This window comes from Sphaerodactylus townsendi, linkage group LG17 (assembly GCF_021028975.2).
Source record: "Sphaerodactylus townsendi isolate TG3544 linkage group LG17, MPM_Stown_v2.3, whole genome shotgun sequence".
NCBI classification, from domain to species: domain Eukaryota; kingdom Metazoa; phylum Chordata; class Lepidosauria; order Squamata; family Sphaerodactylidae; genus Sphaerodactylus; species Sphaerodactylus townsendi.
This window is the reverse complement of record NC_059441.1, coordinates 9848095-9869203: the sequence shown is the minus strand read 5'-3', so window position 1 is coordinate 9869203 and position 21109 is coordinate 9848095. Positions and strand designations below refer to the sequence as shown.

At 51.3% G+C, this 21109-nt stretch overlaps 1 protein-coding gene across 1 annotated transcript in view; it reads left to right on the top strand.

Annotated features, from left to right (window-relative positions):
* Positions 1-14315: 14315 nt before the first annotated feature.
* LOC125446162 overlaps positions 14316-21109 on the top strand; it is a 38782-nt gene continuing 31988 nt past the window's right edge. Inside the window, exon 1 of the mRNA XM_048519714.1 lies at positions 14316-14709. Within this exon, the coding sequence (XP_048375671.1) occupies positions 14386-14709 (324 nt within the window). The 5' untranslated portion in view covers positions 14316-14385. The remainder of the gene's footprint in view (positions 14710-21109) is intronic.

The following is a 21109-nucleotide window of genomic DNA, read 5'->3' as shown; positions in this document are numbered from 1 at the left end:
GAAATACTGCCTGAAGCTTCTATGCAAATGAAAGTTAAATTACTTCCAGTAACGAGAACCTAATGATGGATTGCGCTCTCTTTAGCAAATGGCTCGCTTGCAGGAAGCGAATGAGTCTCCGTTGTGCTTTGGGGCCACTTTGCGCTGCTCGGGGCCGGGAAAGCTGCCGCGGGTTGCTCTTAGACCTGCGGATCTTGACCGTAGAGGCCTCTTACCCTGGAGGGTCTCGGGAGTACATTCCGGAATGGGCATGGTAAGCAGTTTGTTCAGGATCTCGAGACTTGCGCATCTGGTTCCATGACCCAAGAGATTGTGGATTGACACCCAGTGCCTTGGAGCGGCCTTTCAGAAAGAAACTCTGTGTAAAGCCATTCACATTAAAGAAGCATTCTCTCATTGTGCAGCCGGCACCAAAAAGCCCAGTTCATAGCTGATGGTTTGTTCGCTTCATGCCAAAACTTCATGAGACAACCTAGACCCCGTCCTGTAAGAGGCAGGAATCGGGAAGGGCATCCACTTTGAGGAGGAGGAGGAGGAGGAGGAGGAGGAGGAGGAGGAGGAGGAGGAGGAGGAGGAGGAGGAGGAGGAGGAGGAGACGAAGACGAAGAAGAAGAAGAAGAGGGGGAAGACGAAGAAGAAGAGGGGGAAGAAGAAGAGGGGGAGGAGGGGGAGGAGGAGGGGGAAGGGGGGGAAGAAGAAGAAGAAGAAGAAGAAGAAGAAGAAGAAGAAGAAGAAGAAGAAGAAGAAGAAGAAGAAGAAGAAGAAGAAGAAGAAGAAGAAGAAGAAGAAGAGGGGGAAGAGGGGGAAGAGGGGGAAGAGGGGGAAGAAGAAGAGGGGGGAGAAGAGGAGGGGGAGGAGGAGGAGGAAGGGGAAGAGGAAGAAGAAGGAGGAGGAGGAGGAGGAGGGGAAGGGGAAGAGGGGGAAGAAGAAGAGGGGGAGGGGGAGGAAGAAGGGGAAGGGGAAGGGGAAGAGGAAGAAGAGGAGTTGTTGTTGTTGTTGTTGTTGTTGTTGTTGTTGTTGTTGTTGTTGTTTGGATTTATACTCCTGTAAGGAGACTCAAGGTGGCTTACAAGCTCCTTTCCCTTCCTTTCCCCACAACAGACACCTTGTGAGGTAGGTGGGGCTGACAGAGCTCTGAGAGGACTGTGACTAGCCCAAGGTCACCCAACAGGAATGTCGGAGTGCGGAAACACACCTGGTTCACGAGATAAGCCTCTGCCCCTCAGGTGGAGGAATGGGGAATCAAACCCGGTTCTCCGGATTAGAATCCACCTGCTCTTAACCACGCTGACACCTGTGCCTGCTGTCATAGACACATTGAAGCTCACTGCTCTTCTGTAGCCAGATAAAGATTCCATTCTCTCTTTTTCTCCATGTGTGTCAATTCTCTACTCCTCCACTTGGGCAGCGGACTTTTATCTGCTGAACTGGATTTGTTTTCCCCCTCCTGCATGTGAAGCCTCCTTGGTGACCTTGAGCCGGTCACAGTTCTCTCCAAACTCTCTCCGCCTCACTTACCTCACAAAAGGTGGAAGGAGGAAGGGAAGTTTTTAAGTTGCCTTGAATCTCCCCACAGGAGAGAAAGGTCGGGTATAAATCCCAACTCTTAAGAACATAAGAACAGGCCAGCTGGATCAGACCAGAGTCCATCTAGTCCAGCTCTCTGCTACTCCCACCAGGTGCTTTTGGGAGCTCACCTGCAGGAGGTGAAAGCAATGGCCTTCTGCGGCTGTTGCTCCCGATCACCTGGTCTGTTAAGGCATTTGCAATCTCAGATCAAAGAGGATCAAGATTGGTAGCCATAAATCGACTTCTCCTCCATCAATCTGTCCAAGCCCCTTTTAAAGCTATCCAGGTTAGTGGCCATCACCCCCTCCTGGGGCAGCATATTCCGAAACTCTTCTTCGACATCTGATGTTTTTAAAACGTTGCTTCGGCACAACAGCACCAGGATCTTCAGGGCGGGACTGCAAGCAAACTGTAGTAGCCACTTGGCGCCTGGCTGATCCTCCTGCAGTATATTTTGCGGCTGCACCCTCCGAGCCGTGCCAGATTTCCAAAGGTGTCTGTAGATGCCACAACATTTGGAATCCTAGTGACCTTGACAGATCAATAGCCTGATGCAGTAGAAAGCAAATTCATGTGTTTGGGGCTCAGGAGAACGTGGGAAGGAGATGGATGATGCTGCCACAGGGTGGTTGTCGGAAATCTTGGGCAGTTGCCACGTGCCTGTCTTTTGTGTCACCGGGGGTTGAAGGCTTTTTTGCGCCGCTGCGCCGCTTTCTTTCTGGCGAGAAGTAAAGCGCGGCGCGAACGTTCTCCTAAATGCCACGGCAGCTGAGTTAACGAGGAATAAAAAATCTGGCGGATCTTGTAGCAATTTTAAAGAAAAGGTCTCGGGAAATCCGTTCCAGGTCTTCCGGCATCGTGTCGGGTTTAGACGTTAGGCTCGGTGAAAAGAAGCCGTTAAATGCAACGCTGGTTTGCGAGCATGGCGTATCCTGCCACTACTGGCCCATTAATCCATGTAAGAAGATAAGCAGTTAGGAGAGGCAGCAGAAATATGAGTTGGGAAGGGCTTTCCATGCCCTGCACCCATATTGCCCTCTCCCACACTATAATCCTCAACTCGCTTTCCCCCCACCCGCAATCGCCCTCAACTCAACTCAATGGTGTGCAATTAATGAGTGGTTTGCTGCATTTGTTAGGATGCGGCGATATTGCGAAAGGTTCTCGAAGCGAAATGCGTCCCTGACCGTTATCTTCGGCAGTAAATTAGCCGAACTGGGCAGGGAGGACACGTTTGACCTTGTGAAGGTTAATCGCCCCGTTGTTAACAATGTACACTTGCAGCTGAGTGGATTGGAATAATTATGTCGTCGGGCGTATTGATACGTTTTCCTCGTGATAACCGTTATTATGATTGGCCTTTTGCGGGAGCAATATCTGATTAGGTCTGTCCATGAGTGAAATTTTGGACTCCTGGGCTGTGTGATCAACACTGAGCAAATAAGATTGAGTGTTCTGCGTTTCCTTTGCGGGCCTCGTCATATTGGGACCGCGACCAAGTATGATCTCATGGGAAACATGGCCACGTTACCGGAAGGGCAGATTCAGAAGTACTGACGGAGTTATTTGGGCAATCCATCTTGTTTAATGGGAAACCCTATCATTTTCCTTCATGTGCCTTGAGTTTCCACAAGCATGTTTTGAGCAAATCGCACTCGCCAGCTTTCGAGTTTGCAAGCGCTAACGCACTTTTGATGGAGAAAAATGTGGTGGGGTTTTGATTTGGGTGCGGGCAAGGTTCGGTGGCCGCCCTCTCGACCCATCTCTGCAGCTGTGGTTCTCTATATGCTGTGCTTTGCATAGTGTGAATGGGGATATCGCTACCTACTCAATTGCTGCTAGAAACGGAGCAGTTGGTGACCCTGCTTATCCAATGTGAGCGAGGTTCATTCAGAGGAAGAGGAGGAGTTTGGATTTACACCCTGCTTTTCTCTGCTGGAAGGAGACTCAAGGTGGCTTACAAGCTCCTTTCCCTTCCTCTCCCCACAACAGACACCTTGTGAGGTAGGTGGGGCTGAGAGAGTTCTGAGAGAACTGTGACTAGCCCAAGGCCACCCAGCATGAATGTCGGAGTGCGGAAACACATCTGGTTCACCAGATAAGCCTCCGCCACTCTGGTGGAGGAGTGGGGAATCAAACCCGGTTCTCCAGATTAGAACCCACCTGCTCTGGAGCAGCAGTGGCGTAGGAGGTTAAGAGCTCGTGTATCTAATCTGGAGGAACCGGGTTTGATTCCCAGCTCTGCCGCCTGAGCTGTGGAGGCTTATCTGGGGAATTCAGATTAGCCTGTACACTCCCACACACGCCAGCTGGGTGACCTTGGGCTAGTCACAGCTTCTCTCAGTCCCACCCACCTCACAGGGTGTTTGTTGTGAGGGGGGAAGGGCAAGGAGATTGTCAGCCCCTTTGAGTCTCCTGTAGGAGAGAAAGGGGGGATATAAATCCAAACTCTTCTTCTTCTTCTTCTTAACCACGACACCACGCTGGCTGGAAGCGAAACATCCCACCAGCTGGAATAAAAAAGATCTTTGATGTGTTGATTTCACACCAAAGGTGCCTCATTTACATTGTATTACATCAAGACTCTTTGAGACGATAAACAAATTATTGGCCAGCCCTGTATCCCGCACTGGAGCCTTTATCCTCGAGTACAAATCATCCGCCTTTGAGAACTGCCGTTCGCAAGCTGCAAGAGAAAAGAGCATGCGCCCTGGGAAAGGGGCCCTGATTTATGCTCTCCGGCACTGGCTGCCCCTTTGGTGGACTTCCTCTCTCTCCCTCTTGGCACGCGAGCGCTCTGCATCATCGTCTTTCGTTCCACCGCTCAGCGGCTCCCTTGGCTGACCGGATTGGTCTGCTCATTAATAGAAAATGCATTTGGATAGTTATCGCCCTCTCGGCACCCGGGGGGCCGACGCTTCCAGCCCCTCTCATCCCCCATTGTTAGGAAACTGATAGCGGAGCGCTGATTCAGGCTAATGGCGTCCGTGGGGAGGTTTTTACCGTGGCTACAACCCCTAAACATCTCTTTTCAATATAGTAATAAGTCAAAGAGCTCTCTTGTCCTCGGGATATAAAAGGTGAGAGCCCTGCCGCTCGTCGGGCTGTAAATTATCCCGCCTTGTTTTAAGCTGCCAGGCCTATTTCTTTCTCCCTTTTATTCTTCCATAACTTGATTATGGAAGCAGCAGTGGCGTAGGAGGTTAAAAGCTTGTGTATCTAATCTGGAGGAACCGGGTTTGATTCCCCGCTCTGCCGCCTGAGCGGTGGAGGCTTATCTGGGGAATTCAGATTAGCCTGTGCACTCCCACAGCCGCCAGCTGGGTGACCTTGGGCTAGTCACAGCTTCTCGGAGCTCTCTCAGCCCCACCTACCTCACAGGGTGTTTGTTGTGAGGGGAGAAGGGCAAGGAGATTGTCAGCCCCTTTGAGTCTCCTGCAGGAGAGAAAGGGGGGATATAAATCCAAACTCTTCTTCTTCTTCTTCTTAAGTTACAGATTGAAATTCTATCGATTTGGCACCTAACTATCATTCGGAGGTGTCCTGGCTATCTGCAAATGTTCAGTCTTGCTTGAATAAAGAAATCAGGACCAAATCGAGGAGGAGAAGAAGAGTTTGGATTTATATCCCCACCCCTTTCTCTTCTGTAAGGAGACTCAAGGGGGCTTACAATCTCCTTGCCCTTCCCTTCCCCCACAACAAACACCCTGTGAGGTGGGAAGGGCTGAGAGAGCTCCGAAGAACTGTGACTAGCCCAAGGTCACCCAGCTGGCACGTGTCGGAGTGCACAAGCTAACCTAGTTCCCCAGCTAAGCCTCCACAGCTCAAGTGGCAGAGCGGGGAATCCAACCCAGTTCTCCGGATTAGAGTGCACCTGCTCTTAACCACTACGCCACTGCTGCTCCTCGGAGAAGAGGTGCCCTGTGCTGTCGGACAATTGGTCCATGTGGCTGCATCCTTCTCTTTCTTCAGTGGAGGTCCCCAAGGCCACTGGGCAGAAAGAATTGTGGCTCGGTGGAAGAAGAAGAAGAAGAAGAAGAAGAAGAAGAAGAAGAAGAAGAAGAAGAAGAAGAAGAAGGAGGAGGAGGAGGAGGAGGAGGAGGAGGAGGAGGAGGAGGAGGAGGAGGAGGAGGAGCTCCGAGAAGCTGTGACTAGCCCAAGGTGACCCAGCTGGCGTGTGTGGGAGTGTACAGCCGGCTAATCTGAATTCCCCAGATAAGCCTCCACAGCTCAGGCGGCAGAGCTGGGAATCAAACCCGGTTCCTCCAGATTAAAGACACGAGCTCTTAACCTCCTACGCCACTGGTAGAGCAAGAACCCATCACGTGAGATTTCCTAAGGTCATCTGCACTTGGTCCTTACGTGTCTTCTGAATGGCAGCGGCTCTCCAATGTCACATGCGACAAACGAAGACTTGGAAGGTGAAGGGAATGAAGGATCTTCTTGAACATATGGTGGAAATCTCTATTGGAGAGCTGCTAACATGTATATCAGTGGTGGCGAACCTATGGCACGGGTGCCAGAGGTGGCACTCAGAGCCCTCTCTGTGGGCACGTGCAGAGTGCCCCCCCCCCCCACACTCATCTAGGCTAGCCTGGGCTGCTGGGCTCAATTATTAGCATTAAACCCAAGACCTAGTTTTGGGGAAGCAGTGTAGGTAACCCCGTTAAGCGCTGTTAAACCCCACTGATTTTCATGCAAAGAACTAAAGCGCGATCCTTTACCTGGGAGTAAGCTCGGTTGCTGGCAGTGGGGCTTGCTTCTGAGTAAACCCTCCTAGGGTCGTGATTTACCTGTTGGAAGAGTTGCACGGTTGCTTCAAAGCAAAGCCACCGACTACCACCAAGCTTACTCCCGAGTAACACACGCCTCGGAGCCAGCTGTTTTTCTAAACTGAAACCCAAGTATTCAGGTTAAATTGCCGTGTGGGCCCTTGGCGATAAATAAGTGGGTTTTGGGTTGCAATTTGGGCACTCGGTCTCGAAAAGGTTCGCCATCACTGGTGTATGTGGTCCTACTACTCCACATGGGTTCTCCAGAAGTATGAGATGGGGCTGTTTTCTGGATTGCTCTGTGTGAAACAGTGGAGGCTAAGGTCTGACCTATTGTGCCTGCAGCCAAATCTCTTTGTATAATTTATTCTGTCCCAGGGAGTCCACAAAACCTCTTTTTCTCCGACGGCTAAAATCTTCTTCAGTCACGGCTCTGGGGTTTTAACCAGAAACAAGGCGCGTTTGATCTTCATGGTTCATGAGAGCGAGAAACTTGCATGAAAGAAGACAGGAACATAAGAACATAAGAACAAGCCAGCTGGATCAGACCAGAGTCCATCTAGTCCAGCTCTCTGCTACTCGCAGCGGCCCACCAGGTGCCTTTGGGAGCTCACCTGCAGGAGGTGAAAGCAAGGGCCTTCTGCGGCTGTTGCTCCCGAGCACCTGGACTGTTAAGGCATTTGCAATCTCAGATCAAAGAGGATCAAGATTGGTAGCCAGAGATCGACTTCATCAATCTGTCCAAGCCCCTTTAAAACTATCCAGGTGAGTGGCCATCACCCCCTCCTGTGGCAGCATATTCCAAACACCAATCACACATTGCGTGAAGAACTGTTTCCTTTTATTAGCCCTAATTCTTCCCCCCAGCATTTTCAATGGATGCCCCCTGGTTTTAGTATTGTGAGAAAGAGAGAGAAATTTCTCTCTGTCAACATTTTCTACCCCGTGCATAATTTTATAGACATCAATCATATCTCCCCTCAGACGTCTCCTCTCCAAACTAAAGAGTCCCAAACGCTGCAGCCTCTCCTCATAAGGAAGGTGCTCCAGTCCCTCAATCATCCTTGTTGCCCTTCTCTGCACTTTTTCGATCTCTTCCATATCCTTTTTGAGATGTGGCGACCAGAACTGGACACAGGACTCCAAGTGCGGTCGCACCACTGCTTCATATAAGGGCATGACAATCTTTGCAGTTTTATTCTCAATTCCTTTCCTAATGATCCCCAGCATAGAGTTTGCTATTTGTTATTCTTGGGGTACTGAAATCCAGGTGAGTCAGGTGAGGGGAAAGACCTGTGACCAGTTGTATGGCTCAGTGGAGATACAAAAGACCTCCATCCTCAAGAAACGTGGCTCGGCGGTACGCTGAAGGTCACAGGCTCAATTCCCGGTGTCTCCAGACGTGGAAGACCTCAACTAAGCCTCCACAACTCAACAGCTCCACAACTCAACAGCTCCACAGCTCTCAGGTTCTGAGACCCCGGAGAGCAACTGCCCATCAGAGAAGACCAATCTGACTGTGACGGACGGACGGTCTAATTGAGTAGATGCCAGCTTTATACGTGTCATGAAAATGAAGAAAAAGGCAAACTCTATGCTGGGGATAATTAGGAAAGGAATTGAGAATAAAACTGCAAAGATTGTCATGCCCTTCTATAAAGCAGTGGTGCGACCGCACTTGGAGTCCTGTGTCCAGTTCTGGTCGCCGCATCTCAAAAAGGATACCGAAGAGATCGAAAAAGTGCAGAGAAGGGCAACGAGGATGATTGAGGGACTGGAGCACCTTCCCTATGAGGAGAGGCTGCAGCGTTTGGGACTCTTTAGTTTGGAGAGGAGACGTCTGAGGGGGGATAGGATTGAAGTCTATAAAGTTATGCATGGGGTAGAAAATGTTGACGGAGAGAATTTTTTCTCTCTTTCTCACAATACTAGAACTAGGGGGCATCCATTGAAAATGCTGGGGGGAAGAATTAGGACTAATAAAAGGAAACACTTCTTCACACAATGTGTGGTTGGTGTTTGGAATATGCTGCCACAGGAAGGGGTGATGGCCTGGATAGCTTTAAAAAGGGCTTGGACAGATTTATGGAGGAGAAGTCGATCTATGGTTACCAATCTTGATCCTCCTTGATCTGAGATTGCAAAGGCCTTAGCAGCCCAGGTGCTCAGGAGCAGCAGCAGCAGCAGCAGGCCATTGCTTTCACCTCCTGCCTGTGAGCTCCCAAAGGCACCTGGTGGGCCACTGCGAGTGGCAGAGTGCTGGACTAGATGGACTCTGGTCTGATCCAGCAGGCTAGTTCTTATGTTCTTATGTTCTTAAAACTTGTACCAACAGGCCACAATGAAGACTTCAAAAAATTAGTTCTCCCACTGGAGTAGCAATTTACTTTTAAGTAACCAAAATAAATGTATAATTTTATTAACTGCACCTGTCTCCCTTGTCTTTCTGTACAATTAGGTTGCTTCTGTCTTGGGTTTAAGGACATTTCGAGAGGCATAAGAACAAACCAATTGCAGAGCGTTGTCCTCTCTGGTATTTTGGCCTTTTTTCTCCTTTATAAAATAATCAAATTGTTACTGGTTGAACGCTAGAATTACAACTGTATACTTATTTTTTTGTAGATTGTAACCATTATTGTATTTTGAAAAACCCTGTAAAATGATAAAATGATAAAATTATAATTGAAAATTATACATTTATTTTGGTCGCTTAAAAGTAAATTGCTACTCCAGTGGGAGAACTAATTTTTTTGAAGTCTTCATGGTAGCCTGTTGGTACAAGTTTTCTTCATTTTCACTTTGGTGTGTACCTTCCCCTCTTGCTTAGCTTTATACGTGTCGCCTTTCGTTCCTTGCTTTTCCTTTCTATTAATTTTCTGCCCCCTTTTTGAGGTCAATTTCGGCCCATCGCAACGGTTAGCCGGGTACTTTTTCAGGGCAAGTTCTGAGCACAAACTTGGAAAGGGGCACGGAACACGAAACAACCACGTTGGCTCTGTGCCTTTCCATTTTTCATTCACGTAATAAACGCTACTTGAGCAAGGGATCCTTTCGTGTCTGTGGACACACAGTGGCTGTTTTCATCGAGGACAGGGCTATTTTCCAAAGGGGGGACAATGCACCGGACTCTCTGCTAGCGTGCAAGAGCAGAGCTACAGGAGCCAGAGAAATACCAAAGCTCTCTGGCACGCTAATGAGCTCGGGGGCAGAGTTCCCCCTGAAATTGGGGAGAGGGGCAGAACTTTGGGGCTCAAAATCTTCCCGGCTTTCCGGATGTCTTCTACTGGATTAGGCCACCAAGGTCCACCACTTTGTCCACCAAGGTCAGTAGTCTTAACTCAGACTGGCAGCATCTCTTCAGGGTCTCGGGAAAAAGAGGTCCTTCACACCATCTCCTGCCTGGTCCTTCTAACTGGAGATGCCGGGAACGGAACCCGCGGCCTTCCACATCCCAAGCAGAGGTTCTATTGCAGATGAGATGAGAGAGAAGGCCGGGGATGCTTGGAAAGGACCATGATCCCAATGTCAACCAGGGAGTTTCCATGGCAGGGTGGAGACATGAACCCATCTCTCTGTCTCTGTCCACTATCCCACCTGGGTTTTGTTCAACCATCAACATGTGGGTGTTAACAGTTTTTTTTAAATTTTATTTAAAGGATTTCTAAAAAAACCTCAAGGAAACAAGATTCAAAACACACAAATTTGTGTCCAGTTCCGGGCACCACAATTCAAGAAGGGTGTTGACAAGCTGGAACGGATCCAGAGGAGGGCAACCAAAATGGCGAAAGGTCTGGAATCCATCATGCCCTACGAGGAGAGATTTGGGGAGCTGGGGATGTTTAGTTTGGTGAAGAGAAGGTTAAGAGGGGACATGATAGCCAGGTTTAGATATTTGAAGGGATGTCATGTTGGTGAGGGGGCAAGCTTGTTTTCTGCGGCTCCAGAGACGAGGACCAGGAGTCATGGGTTCAAGGGGAAGGAGAAGAGATTCCACCTAAACATCAGGAAGAACTTCCTGACCGTCAGGGCTGTTCAACAGTGGAATAGGCTGCCTCAGAGCGTGGTGGAGTCTCCTTCTTTGGAGGTTTTTAAAGAGAGGCTGGATGGCCACCTGTCAGGAGTGCTTTGACTGTGTGTTCCCGCATGGCAGGGGGTTGGGCTTGATGGCCCTTGGGGGTCTCTTCCAACTCTACGATTCTATGCACATGGAACAAAACACACAACACACATGGACGGGAGGAAGAATCAAGGAGAATCAAACAAGACAGAATGGTCTTTTACCCGCTGGCGGGAGACCGGGAGAGAAAGGAACAGAACGAACCGGAGTTTTGCTCCATCCATCATTCGATAAACCACAGTTCGTTGTGTGGTGCCTCGTCACAGCCTGGTCTTCACGATGACCCATCTTGGCACTTACGGGCCCTTCCAAAAGATCTGGCAGCAGAGATGCATTTCGCCGTGACGCCAATATCACAGATCCCTGCCCTTCGCCGTGCGCAGAGATCCTGCGAAGATGATAGCGCATGGCTTTCTTGCTTGCTTTCTTTCAAATGTGCGGCTTTCTCCTGAAAGCGGGCTTTTAAATAGTGTTCTGCAGAGGAGACGACATCGGTCTGCATTGTGAAAAGATGGGATCGATAGCAGCCGAAGGGCCCTGTTTGGATATTTACTGCTCCACCCCTCCAGCTCCCTAATGAAGTCTGATGACCGATAAGAGAAAGCAGGTGGACTAATCCTGCCCCTCTTCAGAGAGAGAACAAACAAGGGGAGCTGAGTTAGGTTTTTAAAGAGGCTGATCAGTTGCAAAATTGATGCCAGCAGGAGGAGACTCCAACAGGAAGCAAAGCTGTATAAAGGAGAAATGCCGTCAAGGAAGTCCAGGGTGGTTGGGCAGAGGTAGGTATCTCTTGCCTTGGAAACCCTAAGCACAGGTGTCAAACTCGCGGCCCTCCAGATGTTGTGGACTACAGTTCCCATCATCCCCTGCCAGCAGGATGCGTTCGGCAGAGGCCAACTTACTGGTGACCCCTAGCCCCTCAATGATGCGACTGGCCTCCACTCGGGCCAGAGCTTTTACAGCTCTGGCCCCTGCCTGGTGGAACGCTCTCCCTCCAGCTGTGCGGGCCCTGCAGGATCTTGGTGAGTTCCACAGGGCCTGCAAAACCGAGCTGTTCCACCGGGCCTTTGGAGAGGCTGGTCGCTGATGCCCCCCCCCCCCCATAACATCGGTGGAACCTGCCGCCCCCCTCTTCCCCTCTTTTAGGGGACTTTTAGGGGATCTGATAATAGGCCGCCATCTATTATGTTTGGTATTTGGAAGCTGCATTTTAATAGGGTTGGTTTTAATGTGTATAGAGCTATAGTTATTTATTTAATTAATCTTGGAATTATTGATTTTATTTGAGCTCTATTGTATACCTTGTTGTTCACCGCCCTGAGCACTCTGGGGGAGGGCGGTATACAAGTATAACAAATAAATAAATAAAATAAATAACATCTGGAGGGCCGCGAGTTTGACACCTCTGCAAGGGGTCGCCCTAAGTCTGCTGCAACTCGATGACCCTTTTCCATACCGCCGTACCGAGTCAGCACGCACCACCCATTCACCGTGGCCCTCGGGGAACCTCCCCGGCATGTAAAGATCCGGCCAGCGTGGTGTCGTGGTTATGAGTAGGTGCACTCTAATCTGAAGAACCGGGTTTGATTCCCCACTCCGCCACTTGAGCTGTGGCGGCTTATCTGGGGAACCAGGCTGGCTTGTGTACTCCAACCCAGGCCAACTGGGTGACCTTGGGCTAGTCACGGTTCTTCAGAGCTCTTTCAGTCCAACCTACCTCGCAGGGTGCTTGTTGTGAGGGTGGGAAGGGGAAAGGAGATTGTAAGCCCCTTTGAGTCTCCTATAGGAGAGAAAGGGGGGGGGTATAAATCCGAACTCTACGGAAGCTGGCTGGGTATTTTAGGACAGGCACACATTGCTTTGGGTCTCCGTGGGGGAGGAAGGCGGGGTCTAAATAAAATCAATAAACTCGGTCTCGGCCGCTTCCTGGCATGTGTGAATGGACCGGGGTTTGCAGCAGGGCGAGTTCAATTTGACCTGCCTCTGTGCCCCCATGTCGCTTTGCGAGCCGAATTTGCCATTTCCGACTTGTTCTATCGCTGTCTGTCGCTGGATTGCTACGATTATTTTTCATCTCGGGGAGGGAGCCGGGTGTTGGTTATTGCAAAGGCTTTCTTTCCGCCCCGGCCCTCCACCCTAGAGTTGTCATTTCAATTTCAATTTATACCCCCGTCCCCGAAAGGCTTAAGGCGGCCAGCAGCATGGCAAAAACTACACACATTATAACATAACCGTCACAAAACACACAAAGACCTAAAAATAGGGATGAGATCACAGATGGCGACGGAAACGTCCCCAGCCTAACCGTTCGATAGCCGCAACGACGGCGGCAGCGACGGATCAATACAGATCAATACGAAATCCATACGGTGGCAACACATCAGGAATAAATCAGTACACGAACAGCAGTGCATTATCACACAGGTGTCAAACTCGCGCCCCTCCAGATGTTTGTTTGTTTGTTTGTTGTATTGTCGAAGGCTTTCACGGCCGGAATTAGGCTAGGTGAGCCTGGTTGTATGGCCGTGTTCTAGCAGCAGTCTCTCCTGACGTTTCGCCTGCATCTGTGGCTGGCATCAGATCCTCTGAAGATGCCAGCCACAGATGCCGGCGAAACATCAGGAGAGAATGGTGCTAGAACGCGGCCACACAGCTCGGAAACCACACAGCACCCCAGTATTTATTGTTTCGTTTCTCATACTGCCCTATTCACAGAGGACTCAGGGCGGTGTTATTAATTTTATTTTGTTATTTTATTTTATTTTATGGACTACAGATCCCATCATCCCCTGCCAGCATGATGCTGGCAGGGGATGATGGGAACTGTAGTCCACGACATCTGGAGGGCCGGGAGTTTGTTTATTTTATGGACTACAGTTCCCATCATCGAGTTTATTTTATGGACTTTATTTTATGGACTACAGTTCCCATCATCGAGTTTATTTTATGGGAACTGTAGTCCATGACATCTGGAGGGCCGCGAGTTTGTTTATTTTATGGACTACAGTTCCCATCATCGAGTTTATTTTATGGACTTTATTTTATGGACTACAGTTCCCATCATCAAGTTTATTTTATGGGAACTGTAGTCCATGACATCTGGAGAGCCGCGAGTTTGTTTATTTTATGGACTACAGTTCCCATCATCGAGTTTATTTTATGGACGACAGTTCCTATCACCCAGTTCCTGCCAGCATGATGCTGGCAGGGGATGATGGGAACTGTAGTCCATGACATCTGGAGGGCCGGGAGTTTGTTTATTTTATGGACTACAGTTCCCATCATTGAGTTTATTTTATATGACTTTATTTTATGGACTACAGTTCCCATCATCGAGTTTATTTTATGGGAACTGTAGTCCATGACATCTGGAGGGCCGCGAGTTTGTTTATTTTATGGACTACAGTTCCCACCATCGAGCTTATTTTATGGACTACAGTTCCCATCACCCCCTGCCAGCATCATGCTGGCAGGGGATGATGGGAACTGTAGTCCATGACATCTGGAGGGCCGCAGTGTATCAACACAGGTGCTAGGAAGGTCGCCCTAAACCTGCCCTCCCTTCCCGGGGGGGGGGGCGGCGCTGCCGTGGGTTGCGCAGGGCGGGGGGGGGGGCGATTGCCTGCAGCTGCGCCTTTCCTGCTTGGTTCCCTGCAGGTGGGGCCAGGTGGTCGCGATCGGGTAGGGGGGGCGGCACACCTGGGAGACTCCCAGGCCCCCCCCTCTCCTTGGAGGGTCTGCCCCGCCGCCCCCTCCTCCCCCTCCGGCGGCCGCCCAGCGAGGGCGGAGCCACTGGGGGGCGGCACCTGGCGAGGGAGGGAGGCGAGGCTCTGCAGCGAGCGGCGCTGGTTCGCGGCTGGCCGGCCCCTCCCGGGCGCCGCCGCCGCCGCAGGAGCAGCCATGGCGCACGGTGCGCGGCGCTAGGAGATGGCCGGCGGCTGCGCGGGGCGGGCGCGCAGGGCCGGCCGGCCGGGAGCCCCCCCGGCGGCGGCGGCGGCGGCGGCGGCTGCCTCCTCGTCGGCGGGGGGTCCGGGGCGGGGCCCCCCCCGGCGGCGGCTGGTGCTGTCGGGGGGCGGCTCGCTGAGCCTGGGCCGCCTGCGCGAGGTGCGCACCCGCGCGCGGCTGATGCTGGCGCTGGGCGGCGCGCAGATGGCGCTGGGCTGCCTGATCGTGGCCGTCAGCTTCGCCGCCCTGGCCCTCACCACCTCGGCCCGCGTGCGCCACTCCTGCCCCTTCTGGGCCGGCTTCTCGGTGAGTGGGCGCGCAGAGCGATCCTAAAGGGGGTGGGGGGGTGGGAGGGCGCGGCTGGATGCCCTCCGCGCAGGCCGGGTCCCCCCCCGCTCTGGGGATGCCGCGCAGCTCCTCTGCCCCCCCCCCGCCCCGAGCCCCTTTTTGCCCTCTGGCAGGGGGTGCGCGCCCCTTTGGATCCCCTTGCCCGAGTGGCGGAAGGCGCACCAGGTGCCCAACCGCGCAGGAGCGAGCCCCACTGAAAGGGGGGACTTTTCCACCCTGCACCTTCCAGACTTGCTGCCCCCGCCTTCACCCTAGAGTTGCCACATAGGGGTCTGGGAGGCTTCCCCCATTCCGCCCTAAACTTGCCCTCTGGAGTAACCCACTAGGATGGGCATGGCTCTCTGGGCTGGCAAGCAGCGGTGCCTAGTAGGATGCAGTGGCAGCAGCGCCCATTAGGACTGGCACGGCTCTCCGGGCTCACAAGCCAGTCTTGCCTCCGGGACTGTGGTGGCGACCTTGTGCCGTCTTCAACCCGAGTCTCGGCGTGCCGGGCAGCCCTGCGCACCTTCCCCCCAAACCTCAGCTTTGCGCCTGGTAAGATTCTCCGATGGCAGGTGGTCTCTTCCAAAGCTCAGCCGAAATCGAGCCAATTCACCTGCCCAGTTTAAACCCCGGGGTGTCCAGTGGGCTAGTTTGCCCGGTCAGGGTGGCACTAGATCCGGTCAGACCCCCAGGAACCCCCACAGGTGAGCCATCTTCCCTGGGACCAGCCTTTCGGCTCTCTGTCCTCTGGAATATTTTCTAAGTGTTTGCATGTAGACTCCAGGTGACAGGTGTGTGAAGGGTGGCGTAAAACTCTAGGTTACCCCCAACTCCCCCCTTTCCCTGATTTGAAGACCCTGCAGGGAACAAACAGAATGGGCTACGGAGCGAATAACCAGAAAGATGGAGGCCGTTGGACGAAGCTTGCGCGCGTGTGTGTGCCTTTGCACAAAGCACAGCAGAGATAAATGGTGCATCACGGCAACACATACGTTGTTTCTGAGCTGCCTCTGAAAGTCCATGGAAATTGGAGTGAAAGAATGTTGGGAGAACCTGGATGAGCTAGGACCGCGGTGGCGAACCTTTGGCACTCCAGATGTTGTGGACTACAATTCCCATCAGCCCCTGCCAGCATGGCCAATTGGGGCTGATGGGAATTGTCGTCCACAACAGCTGGAGTGCCAAAGGTTCGCCACCACTGAGCTAGGAGCTTTCCTTTAGGAGCTAGCATGGCGTCGTTCTCAAGAACAGGTGGGTTCTAATCTGGAGAACCAGGTTTGGTTCCCCACTCCTCCGCCTGTGGCAGAGGCTTATCTGGTGAGCCAGATGTGTTTCCGCTCTTTTGCATTCCTGCTGGGTGACTGTGGGCTAGTCACAGTTCTCTCAGGACTCTCTCAGCCCCACCTGTGGGGGGGGGGGAAGGGAAAGGAGCTTGGAGGCCACCTTGAGTCTCCTCCCAGGAGAGAAAGGTGGGACATAAATCCAAACTCTTCTTCATTGGTATCTTTCTACTGTTGCCGTGGGTGCTGTTTGGGTCGGAAAGAGTCTGGGGTTTTCGGTGAACCTTTACCTGTTTATCATCATCCCAATGATACCTTTAGACGGTGTTTAGCCATCCTGTTGTTGAGTACCTTAATGCCATGGTTTCTGCAGATGTTCGGGGGGTGGGGTGGGGGAGCCTTGTTCCGTTACCTGCTTCTCCCCGAGAGCAGAGAGTTTGCTTTCTGGTGTTTCTTTTCCGCTTTGCGAACAGGGGAATCGTTCGAGCCGATGCAAAATGCATGAAGTCGGCCGGGTGACCTTGTTTCCGGGTTGTGTTTTGCGCGTGTTCTCCTTTTCCCCTGCAGTGATTCCGTTTTGTTCTTCCAAACCGGCTGGGAGGGCCAGCTTTGGCCACTGGTTCTGAAAAATATTTGGGTGTTGGTGGGTTGTGGGTCTGGAGGCCTAGCTTGCATTTGATGGCATGATGGTTTCGCATTGAAGCTGATTTGTGGCTTGATTTATGTGCTCTTTGCTTGGGAGCACGTTCCAGTTGAAATGGACGCAGTGTGGTTTTCGGTACTTCTCTCCTGGTCCATCGAAGAAGGTTGTTACTAGCGTGTTGTGGGTTTTCCGGGTTGTACGGCTGTGTTCCAGTAGCGTTTTCTCCTGACGTTTCACCTGCATCTTTATTTTATTTATTTATTTATTTATAATTACATTTGTATACCACCCCATCCCCTGAGGGCTCTGGGTGGTGATCTTCGGAGGATCTGTGATCTGTGGCTGGCATCTTCGGAGGATCCTCTTATAGCCACAAAAGAAGAAAGCAAGTGAGATGTTTGGCCTGCCCTTTCCCCAGTTAAGTTTGGTTTATAAAATTTAAAATGCTGGTATCTCATGGCGGCCGTCGCTACTTTCCTGTGGCGGTCGGTTCCACCGGAGACTGGCAGAGAGCGGAAACTCGCTGATCTGAGCAGATAATTATGTGACCTTTGGTTCTGAGTTTATTCCCATCACCACCCAGAAATCTTGAGGAGTGGGCTGGGCTTTGGGGTGGTGGATCTCTGGGCTCACAGCTCCTGGGTTCAACCGCGACCTTCCAAGAGGGGGCACGTGATTTGCCTTTGAGGGACACATTCCCATCTTGGGAGCGGGGCGGGGCTCATGCACCCATTAAGACCGAGGGTCTGAAACGACCAAACGGCACGACTGAAATTAAAACCCCGCAACTTAAGATCTAGAACAGAGATGGCGAACCTTTTCGAGACCGAGTGCCCAAATTGCCACCCAAAACCCTCTTATTTATCGCAAAGTGCCAACCCGGCAATTTAACCTGAATACTGAGGTTTTAGTGTAGAAAAACGGTTGGATCCTCGGTGTAGCGCATGCTACTCGGGGAGTAAGCTATGCGGGTAGTCCGTGGCTTTGCTTTGAAGCAACCGTGCAACTCTTCCAACGGGTGAATCACGACCCTAGGGAGGGGTTTTAATACTTGAAGCAAGCCCTATTGTCAGCAACCGAGCTTACTCCCAGGTAAAGAATTACGCTTTAATCCTTTGCATGAAAATCAGTGGGGTTTAACAGCGCTTAACAGGGTTACCTACACTGCTTCCCCCAAACTGGGTGCTTAGGGTTTAATGCTATCAATCGGTCAGGCCCAGCAGCCCAGGCCAGCCTAGGGATGTGGGGAGGGGTAGACTACTGTGTGTATTGCCCACAGAGAGAGAGGTTTCTGAGTGCCCACCTCTGCTACTCTGGCACTGCGCTGCATAGGTTCGGGCCACTCACTTTGATCTAGAATAGAAGAATAGAATAGAATAACTGTAATGTCATTGTGCACACACATTGTGCCTTGTGTCCACGCAATGAAAATACAAAACAGCGAAAATACAAAACAGCGAAAATCTACTTTGCGCTCCTGCGATGAGAAAGCAGCGCAGCTTGCGTTTCCGAAGGCACGTTTGGAAATGGTAATGATGGAGTGTGTAATGTTATGGCTAAGGGAGTGCAGTGAAATGTTTATGTGTGCCTATGTTTATGTATGTGTGTGTACACAGCGTTATTTAATTTTCCCCTTGGGGTTCTAGCAAGTTAGCTGAGCTTATCCTGTACATTTTAATGAACTTGTTATCAGATTCTTAGTTCCGGGGGGGTTGGTGCTGTGGCGGGCTGAGCCCCCCTCCCCCCCCCGTATGGGCGGCCGCCCTCCCCCACCACGACCAAACAACTTTTTTTGCACCAGGTTTTGAAGTCAGTGTATGGACCCGGGGGAAAGGAGTTACAAAATGGCCACAGCCCAGGCACATTTGACCTCATTTGTCCACCTGAGCGGTACGCCCCTGCCATAAACCAGGTGTGACTTGATGGCATTTCCCCCCACTAAGCAGCCCCAACCCACTAGAAATCAAACAGGAGGTCAGATACTGCTTCCCCCCCCCCCCCCCATAAACCCTGTGATCCAGCAGTGGCGTAGGAGGTTAAGAGCTCGTGTATCTAATCTGGAGCAACCGGGTTTGATTCCCAGCTCTGCCACCTGAGCTGTGGAGGCTTATATGGGGAATTCAGATCAGCCTGTGCACTCCCACACATGCCAGCTGGGTGACCTTGGGCTAGTCACAGCTTCTCGGAGCTCTCTCAGCCCCACCCACCTCACAGGGTGTTTGTTGTGAGGGGGGAAGGGTGAGGAGATTGTCAGCCCCTTTGAGTCTCCTGCAGGAGAGAAAGGGGGGATATAAATCCAAACTCTTCTTCTTCTTCTTCTTCCTTGGTGGGGCCCCTGACAGCTTCCAAGAGCCCAGCATGCCTAGCAGACTCCAGTAGCCGCCAGCCGCCAGTGTCAATAAAAGCAATTGTCATCAGCAAGGCTGTGGTGTACATTGAGAAAGATTCCAGGTTCTATCTCCGGCTTCTCCGCTCAATGCTCAGGTTGCAAAAACCAGGGGTCGCTGGGCTCCGTTTGCCACCCCAGGGAGCTGCCGCCGGTTGAGCGGGTCTTAGGTTTAGGGGGGTAGCGGCAGCCGTCATTTGCGGTGCCTCTTTGCGTTCTGCTAGGCGATTTGTGTGCGAGCGGTTCTGCGTGTCAGCACAGCTGGGGAAATGATGAATTCCGCCCGCTTTTGGCAAGGCGCGAGGTGGCTTTCATCAGCTTCCACATCTGTTTTGTCAAGAAGCTGGAAGCCGCCCCCCTCGTTCTCTCTGCCTTATTATTAACTAGATTTTTATCCTGCCTTTCTGGTCATCAAAGTGGCTAACAAATAAAGGAGGAGGAGGAGGAGGAGTTTGGATTTATATCCCCCCTTTCTCTCCCGCAGGAGACTCAAAGGGGCTGACAATCTCCTTGCCCTTCCCCCCCTCACAACAAACACCTTGCGAGGTAGGTGGGGCCGAGAGAGCTCCGAGAAGCTGTGACTAGCCCAAGGTCACCCAGCTGGCGTGTGTGGGAGTGTACAGGCTAATCTGAATTCCCCAGATAAGCCTCCACAGCTCATGCGGCAGAGCTGGGAATCAAACCCGGTTCCTCCAGATTAGATACACGAGCTCTTAACTTCCTACGCCACTGCTGCTCCAAAAAAACATTTGTTCTAAAATCTCACCTTAAAAGCCATTAAAAACCAATAGACTTTTTGGGGCCCACTTTTGGAAAGATACCTTGTGAGAAAGCCCGTTTCCCTATGAGAGAAATGTATTAAATTCCCAGATTGCGCCCTGAGTTTCCTCAAATCTAGGAGTCTTCCTAGCTTCACTACTTTGCTGCAGGTTGCAGGCATCTGTAAATCAGGTCTACATCAAAGGAGTGGAACAGCTGTATGCAGGTGTTTGGTTTTGGATTACCTTCTCCAGGCCATTTCTGCTTGCCTTGATTAACTAAAGGCCCTTGCTTTCACATCCTGCAGGTGAGCTCCCAAAGGCACCTGGTGGGCCACTGCGTGCGGTAGTAGAGAGACTGGACTGAGCATGGACTCCTGGTCTGATCGGCAGCTGGCTATTTTGTTCTTTATGTTTCTTATGTTCTTAATTAATCTGGACTCATTCCTCTTCAACAAGAAGTTGTGTTGGGGCTAAGAAGAAGAAGAAGAAGAAGAAGAAGAAGAAGAAGAAGAAGAAGAAGAAGAAGAAGAAGAAGAAGAAGAAGAAGAAGAAGAAGAAGAAGAAGAAGAAGAAGAAGAAGAAGAGAAGTTTGACGATTTATATCCTTTCTCTCCTGCAGGAGACTCCAAGGGGCTGATACAATCTCTGCTTGCCCCGTCCCCTCACTACAAACAAACACCCTGTGAGGTGGGTGGGACTGGAGAGAGTCTCCGAAGCTGTGGGACTTGAGCCTCCAAGGTCACCCAGCTGGCGTGTGTGTGGGAGTGCATCGGGCTAATCTTGAATTCCCAGATAAGCTCTCCACAGCTCAGGCAGCAGAGCTGGGAATCAAACCAGTTCCTCCAGATTAGATACACACTGAAGCTCTTAACCTCCTGCCACTGTTGCTCCTTTACTGGCCTAAAAAGACGGGCCAAGTATTTTGAGGAAGGTGCTGATACTTCTAATGTCCATTTTGATTTTTTCTTAAAGAAAGAATATTGTTGATCAGGAACCACAGAGGCCTCCCAGATTTCAATCCTCCATTCAGCTGGAACTGGATTCTAGTGATCGGTCAGCCTGGGGTTTCAATTTTTTTAGCTCCTACACCTTCTTTCATAGAATCATAGAGTTGGAAGAGACCCCCAAGGGCCATCAAGCCCCACCCCCTGCAGTGCAGGATCACACAATCAAAGCACTCCAGACAGATGGCCATCCGGCCTCTCTCTAAAAACCTCCAAAGAAGGAGACTCCACCACACTCCCAGGTAATGCATTCCACTGTCCAACAGCTTTGACAGTTAGGAAGTTCTTCCTAATTAGGTGGA